The sequence below is a fragment of the Amphimedon queenslandica genome, unplaced genomic scaffold, assembly GCF_000090795.2.
Source record: "Amphimedon queenslandica unplaced genomic scaffold, v1.1 AMPQUscaffold_12294, whole genome shotgun sequence".
Taxonomy (NCBI): domain Eukaryota; kingdom Metazoa; phylum Porifera; class Demospongiae; order Haplosclerida; family Niphatidae; genus Amphimedon; species Amphimedon queenslandica.
Window position 1 is genome coordinate 10,518 of NW_003547468.1, and position 7,840 is coordinate 18,357.

At 37.7% G+C, this 7,840-nt stretch overlaps 3 protein-coding genes across 3 annotated transcripts in view; 1 reads left to right on the forward strand and 2 right to left on the reverse strand.

Moving 5' to 3' along the window:
• The window catches only part of LOC105314911 (mitochondrial genome maintenance exonuclease 1-like), a 3,835-nt gene extending 3,280 nt beyond the window's left edge, over window positions 1-555 (reverse strand). Inside the window, exon 1 of the mRNA XM_020004277.1 lies at window positions 403-555. Coding sequence (XP_019859836.1) covers window positions 403-532 — 130 coding nt within the window. The 5' untranslated portion in view covers window positions 533-555. The remainder of the gene's footprint in view (window positions 1-402) is intronic.
• Window positions 556-2,485: 1,930 nt separating this feature from the next.
• Window positions 2,486-3,900, reverse strand: LOC105314910 (nicotinamide N-methyltransferase-like). Its single transcript, XM_011409337.2, has 2 exons — window positions 3,059-3,900; window positions 2,486-2,868 (listed from the first exon to the last, which is right to left on the reverse strand). Exons 1-2 carry the CDS (start codon window positions 3,842-3,844, stop codon window positions 2,863-2,865), a joined length of 792 nt encoding a protein of 263 aa, XP_011407639.1. The 5' UTR covers window positions 3,845-3,900; the 3' UTR covers window positions 2,486-2,862.
• Window positions 3,901-3,963: 63 nt separating this feature from the next.
• On the forward strand, window positions 3,964-6,078 carry LOC100638316 (dnaJ homolog subfamily B member 13-like). The gene is made up of 8 exons (XM_003390597.2): window positions 3,964-4,091; window positions 4,138-4,241; window positions 4,358-4,429; window positions 4,626-4,706; window positions 4,892-5,058; window positions 5,293-5,425; window positions 5,485-5,579; window positions 5,800-6,078. Exons 1-8 carry the CDS (start codon window positions 4,024-4,026, stop codon window positions 6,034-6,036), a joined length of 957 nt encoding a protein of 318 aa, XP_003390645.1. The 5' UTR covers window positions 3,964-4,023; the 3' UTR covers window positions 6,037-6,078.
• The last annotated feature ends 1,762 nt before the right edge of the window (window positions 6,079-7,840 follow it).

Sequence of the window (7,840 nt, forward strand, 5' to 3'; positions counted from 1 at the left end):
TAAACAGAAGTTTTAGAAAGTTACGGCATGTCGAAACCAAAGGCCATATTTCAATGGCGTCAGTACTCTAAAACTATTAAACGCAGTCCATAACAAACACCACAGTGCACTGTAAGAGGTTAAGAAGTAACCATAGAAGCAAATATTTAGTTACAAAACTATCAGATATCGTCTGGAGAGTCCCACAAAGTATCTCCATTCATCTCCATTACGGGACCAGTTCCCGGCATAACTAGGAGTGTTTCAATGGATAATGCGCTCACGTGATCATGTTTCTAATCCTGTTCCGTGTATTATATCTATGCTATGCTCAAAATGCAAAATTCCCCCTCCCTTTAATTAGCACCTATATATATGGTATTATGTATATTATAATTTTATAAAAATTATCATTTATCTTGCCGTTCTTTTTAGGACGTCCATAGATAGAGCATGTAGACCTGGGGGGTCTGTCACTGCTAGAAGAGAAGGATCTTGAACACAGACCAACACATCCTGGAGCGAGTAGTACCCACTTTCTATGGACTAGCATCACACAGAGCTACACACGTGTAGTCACGTGATAAAATAACCTAGAATTAGGATACTTCCGTAATTGTCTGTACAGAAATTTTTAATTATACACAACACAAAGGAAATGAAAGTAACAATGAAAGCAAAATAAATATAAAAAAATCAACAATAAATATGAGAAATGAATTGGAATAAATAATCAATTAAAGAGATAAATATAAATGTCACTAACAATTGAATTATAGAGCAAAGAAATCACTCCTTAACTTTGGTCGCTGATACGAAGATCATGGCAGAAGCTTCCGGAGAGACATAATTACGAGCCCCAGGTGTACTGTCGATATAAGTGTGACATATTCTATCGGCTTTACAGCCATTCTCATTCAAAACAAAAGTGAGCAAATCTTCATTCATACTCAGCGAATTAAAGAACTGTGAATTGTCAGTACCAGTTGGGTAGGTAAAGCTCTTTGCTCCATCACGAGCTTCAATACTATTTAGAAACAGCCTTCCGCCTAGTCTAAGCATTCTCGTGAGCCTACCCAAATAAAGACTATATTCTTCTAAAGTGGTAGACGCTACAGCTAAGCATAAACTACAGTTGATGATGTCATAGGGTCCGTTGAAACCATGGTCTATTGGAGGGTCCTTGGTACAATCACACGGTACAATGGCTTTCACTAATCTTCGTAGGTCATCCTGTCGTTCAAGGACAGAAGTGTCGTCTGAAAGTCCTTCAAGATCTTGTACGACGTATTTAAAGAATGGGGTATAATCTGGTGAGCTGACATCTCTATCTAACCATAGTTTTAAGATGTCCCTGTTACCGGCACCATATTCAGCAAACACAATCTCAGAGGCGGCCCGCGGGGCACTACAGAGGTATATTGGTATGGGGCCACAGCCAAAGTCTAGTACTTTGAGATCCTTTCTTCCTTCTTTCTCTAGAGACTCCCATATCGGGTGCATCTCTCTTAAAGGTACAGCAATCAACTCGTTCATTTGAGAGTATTTCCTCTTTATGTAAGCCAGAGAGTCGAATGACTCGTATCCTTCACTAGCCTCCATGATTCACTGTATAGATCTACTACTATCGACGGCCTATAGTTTACTCTGTTATAGCAGGCAACGTTTTGTCTCGAGCTGGACTAATCAGTGGTATCTGTGACCTTCCTAAAGCTCCCTTTCTATCACAACTGTCACACACAGTTCGTTGACATAAGACATACAGGCTAGGAGGATACGAGATGAGAGTGGATATGAGAGTGACAGCACTGACAACAAACATCAGGCCAGCTGACCACGTGATGCTGCGTGGGTGGCTAGCTGGGTGCAATGGTATTTAATTTGTGGGTTCAAGGTGCATCCAGCACATTCTGTCAGCATGTCAAGTGCATGTGAATATTTTAGACTATTACAGATAAAATTGTGATTATGATTATCAGATAATAAATCCCCACCTTCTAAAAGCTATGAAAATAATATCCTTCAGATAACGACTGCTTCATGGGATAGTCATAAGACCGGGCTGTTTATTTTAAATTACCTTTACATGAATAATAGTTCAAATCTCCAACCCGGAATACATGTACAAGTGGATGTTATGAGGACTGGATCCAGTGAACAGTTACCTCAAAGGATGTAAATAATAGTACACATACCAGCAATCATGATGAACATGTCACCACATCCTATCTCATACTGGAGGCTGGTATAGCTTCCAACTGATTACATTATACAAACATTGAGACATAAACACTGAAACACACATCATGATGGGAGACTCAAGTCTTAATGTAGACACATAATTGAGTTAATTATAGCATAACTATACTGCATTAAGGACAGGTAGTGTATTGCAATGGTGTCCTTAATAAAGGCCCGGGAGCATAACAACAATATAGGCTGATTATAAGAGGCTGGAATTATAGTATTAATTTTGACAGAAAATCGCATTAAAATCGTCGTAATATCACGTGAGCAAGCAGACAAAATACTGAACAATATCAGAAAACTGTATAAAGTGACTATTATCATTATTATTAGTGCATAGGTCAGTATGTGTTACACAGTGAAGGTTTTCCTGACTAACATACATACAGTACATGAACTGCTCTGCTGCTGTAAAATGAATGTTAACACTACAGAATAGTAACAATAGTGCATTTACATTTCTTCAATTGATTGAATGGTAGTGGGGCAGTCAAGTGAATATCATTCATGTTGCCATTGTGTGATGTGTTGGAGACAGACTGGCACTCTCTCATTATAATGGCTGTGTGTTTTCTCTCTCTTCTCTCTCTCTGCCTGCTGCTGGAACAAACAGACTGATGTGCCTTTGCTTCAAATCTAAATCTATAACAACAATTAACCAATACACAACTGAATAAAAGAGAGAAGGGCCTACAAAAGGTTATAGTATTAATTAACACCACACACAATGTTCACATTATAGCACATGCTCATACAAGAAAGCTCATTATTAATATTATTATTATTATTATTAATATAGTTTAGTAGCAACAACAAAGATGAGGGCAGATACCTCTGGTGAGACGTATTGATATGCTCCTGGCGTCTCGTCAATATCAGTACGGATCATCCTCACGTCTCCGTAGCCATTCTCTCGAAGAACCTGCTCAAGACTCGCCATGTTCATACTCAGAGCGTAGAATTCCTCTTCACCAGCCGTGTACATGAAATAGTCCCCAACCCTTGCTTCAATGCTGTTCAAAAAGAGCTTCCCGCCAGGTTTAAGGAGAGACGTGACACGACCAAGATTAGCACTGTATTCTTCAATGCTGGAGGCAGTAACGGTTAGACACAGACTGCACAGTACGTAATCATAAGGACCCTCATATCCCGGGGCAATGGGAGGGTCTTTGGTAGCATCACACGAAACAACGGCTTTCACTTGCTTCCTTAGCTGTTCCTGTTTCTTCAAGACAGGCTCTTCTCCGGTCAAACCTTCAAGATTTTCAACGGCATATTTAAAAAAGGGAGTGTAGTCTGGGCAACCCGGTATCTTGTCTAACCACATCTGAAGAGCATGGCGGTTAGCCTCGCCATACTCGGCGAAAACAATCTCAGAAGAGCTCATTGGCAAGCTAGAGAGATAGACAGGGACCGGCCCACAGCCATAGTCAAGGATCTTCAACCCCCCACCGCCTTCTTGATGACAACCGTTCGCGTCTTTGGTGAAAACAGAGTGCATCTCCCTGAGAGGGATGGCAACCAGTTCTGACATGGTCGCATATTTACGTTTGATGTAAGAGAACGGGTCAAAAGAGTCATAATTGCTGAAGCGATGCTTAGCGTCTTCTGTAGCCATTCAATAGTAAAAATGGTGACTGAAAGATCAGACCATCTCTCCCAAGTCCTTATAAAGGCGTCTTAGCGTCAGTTCCGTGTATTATCCGTATATTAATACCGTGTATTCCCGTAAAACCTCCGGTTATCTTAGCAACGGGCATAGCAACGCTTGTCTTGTATTTGACAAAGAGAGAGATTATGGGTAAGGATTATTATGCTGTGCTGGGGATACCGAGGAGTTCCTCGAGCTTTGAGATACAGAAAGCGTGAGTTCCTTTACATGATTGCAGTTCAGTTCATAATTGGTCACAGGTATCGTACATTAGCACTGAAGTATCATCCTGACTGCAACAACAGGCCAGGGGCTGTGGAGAAGTCAAAGGAGATTGCTGAAGCTTATGATGTACTGAACAATGGTAGGAATAATTTATTTATAAAATGTCGCTTTATAATTTGGGGAGGGTTGATGAATTATGGTACTAATTTATCAAATTCCGGCAAAACTGAATATGTGGTCTACTGGTCATTATAGGCTACTGGAAAGCAATTTATGACAAGTTTGGTGAAGAAGGTTTAAAGAGAGGAATCCCTGACTCAAATGGAGGTACGTGTACATGTACATGTACATGTAGTGACCAGCCTGTCTGGAGGTGTGTGTGTGTATAAGTAATACCTGAGGACTGAGATATCTGCTTGAGGTGAAGCTAAGGGCAGATATCAAGGGACTCAGGTATTACATTACTGATACTCACCTCCAGACACACACTGGTCTATAATCATCAAATACTTTCATATTATAGACGTATCCAATGGCTACACGTTTCATGGAGACGTTGACACTGTATTTCGTAAATTCTTTGGAGGAGACAACCCATTTGCAAGTTAGTTCTGTAATTAACATGTTCACACGCACACACAAAGAAAAGTACCAAACTGATTATTGACTGTATACTTTTATGGACTAGTTTTAACACAATAAACACCTACATCTATGAACCTTTACTTTCAGTCTCTCTCTCTCCCTCTCTCTCTCTCTCTCTCTCTCTCTCTTCTCTTTCATTATTAGATTTCACTGATCTTGAGAGTAACATTGATATTGATGGACATGCTACGTTTGGTGGGATTCAAGGAAGAGCACAGCCCAAGCAGGACCCACCCATTGAAAGAGACCTTCAACTCAAACTGGAAGAAATATACAATGGCTGCACTAAGAAGATGAAAATATCACGAAAAGTAATTATTATTATACTGTATATAGTTGGTAATTATTATACTGTATATAGTTGGTAATTTTGGAGGTAAAATTTGACTTTTGATAGCTAGTCACCAAAATAAAGTCCACCATTATGTACATGGTGTCATGCTCAATTACAAATTAAAACCCACAAATCACCAAAAATTTAGCACTATTCACCAAAACTTTATTCTTAAAAATCAAACTCAATTACATTAATATTGTACCTATAGATATTGAATGAAGATGGACAGACTACCAGTACACGGGAGAAGATACTAACAATAACCGTAGGAAGAGGCTGGAGAGAGGGTACAAAGGTCAGGTTCACTAAAGAAGGAGACCAGGGACCCAACAGGATACCTTGTAATCTGCAGACTAACCCATCAGTACAGTATATTAGATACTCCTCATTCATCCTTTAGGTGATATAGTGTTTGTGATTAAGGACTTACCTCATTCCCAGTATCATAGAGAAGGGAATAACCTCATATACCAACCACTCATTAGTCTAGTAACAGTAAGATATGTACATGCATGTACTTGTAATATTATAATAGTAGCATAAATCATCATGATACAGTGTACATCATAAACCAATAATCATTATACATCAATGGATTAGGGACCTGTGTGTGTGTACTAATGACACATTAACTAATAATGTGCAATTATTTCAAACTATTATGTACATGTACATATAATATCCTATCTAATATCAATCTATTCCATTATAATAGGCATTAACAGGAGGAGCAGTGGAACTACTGACACTGGACAATAGACTCATAACAGTACCAATAACTGATGTGATATATCCTGGTAGAGAGATAAGGGTTGTGGGAGAGGGTATGCCCCTGGTTGATGATCCTAATGAGAGAGGAGACCTCATCATTAGGTTCAATGTCTCCTTCCCTGCAGTACTCAACCCTCAACAAAAACAACTCATTAAACAAGCACTTGTTGTTAACATTTAAAAATACATTAATTTTACTTAATAATGATACTTTTAAAAATAATTAATAATAGCAACGTACAACACTCACTATAATGTACTACCTTTGTATCAATTGGGACATTACATGTCACCAGTGTAGAGTATAGTTGAGGGTGAATGGAGGTCAGTGGGTTGTATAGTACTTTAATTGTCATTATTTTAGATCAAGGGCAATTTTAAAAATTCATAAAAAATCCAAATTTGATCAAAATCAGCTCGAACTTTCTACACAACGTAAGAACATGTATATGTATCAGGAAATTATTATAAAAGTGGAGAATTCTCTCCTTTCAAATTTTGGTAAAATTTGGCCAGTGACCCTGTATGAGGAAAAGCACATGTAGGTAGTAATCTGATTGGTCTGATTTGGTCAGCATGGTAGAGTAACCATTATCATTATTGTTATTTTATTTGCTTCAAATAAATTCAGGTCCACATGAGGTAGTGTCTCATTCTATTGTTTGAACAGGCTGACACTCATAGGATCACTGATGAAAAAGAAGGGCGTATTAATATAGGTGTGGCTTCCTACCATAAAAATAATGTTAAATTAAACTGACAAAGGCAATTTCAAATTTTCAAATAAAAATCTTGTTTTCCTATTTCACAAAAACAATAGACAAAATTAAATTAAAATAATGTCAAGATGACCTCACTCAGTGTATGTGTAATTGTGCATAATAAAAAAGCTAGTTATAAAAGCTGACCACACACTATCATCATGTATACTCTTGATACTAGTCAGTAGTAATGGTATCATGTAATGTCAGTCAATTAATTAATTATTGTTAGTTTTATAATTCTCACGGGCTCTATCTGATGTGAGAAACTTTTCAATGCAAGCTTTTACTTTTCCAAACTTATCAGGATAATCTTCACAAACTTGAAGAGCATTCCTCCAGGTCACTCCTTTATTGGAGTCTATCCATCTCTTGAATACTGTCCGTAGCTTATCAGAGACTGCCTTTTCACTATGAGACAAGTCCTCCACTTCAACATCAAGTGCAGTACCAATAGTTGAATAATGAGCAGCAGAACTATCAAAGAGCCTATGGAGGTCCTTTAATTTAGGCTCCTTGTCCAAAATATCTATGAATATATATATAAAAATAGATTTAATAATAATAATGAATAGTTTCTTACTTTCATCTGATGACTGATCATTAACTTGTTTTGTTTGTGTTCCATTGTCACTCTCAACAGGTCCTATACACAAGTGATAAATTATAAATAATAATTATTAGTATACACATACATGTACGTTATGATAAAAAATAACAATAACAACAACAACAACAACAATAATTCTTTACTTTCATCTGATGGCTGATCAATGAATCCCTCCACTTCAGCTTTTGCCTTTCTAAATTCCTCTGGATACTCATCACAAACTTGAAGTACTTTCCTCCAGGACACTTCTTCATTAGACGCTATCCATCTCTCAAAGACACAAATGAGGTTATGAGTAGCAGTCCCTGGAATAGGCAACAGGTCATCAACTGGAACTGATAATGCAACACCAATGACTTTGTATTGAGCAGCATAACTTTTAAAAAGCTTAAGAAGGTCATTCAAATGAGGCTTCTTGTCTAACAGGAGCAACAGGTGAATAAAATAGTAAATGACACGTATATTAATTTTAATAGTTCCTTACTTTCATCTGGTGACTGATCATTAACTTGTTTTATTTGTGTTCCATTGTTACTCTCAACAGGTCCTATACACAAGTGATAAGTTATAAATAATAATTATTAGTATACACATACCTGATTCAAACCAGTACC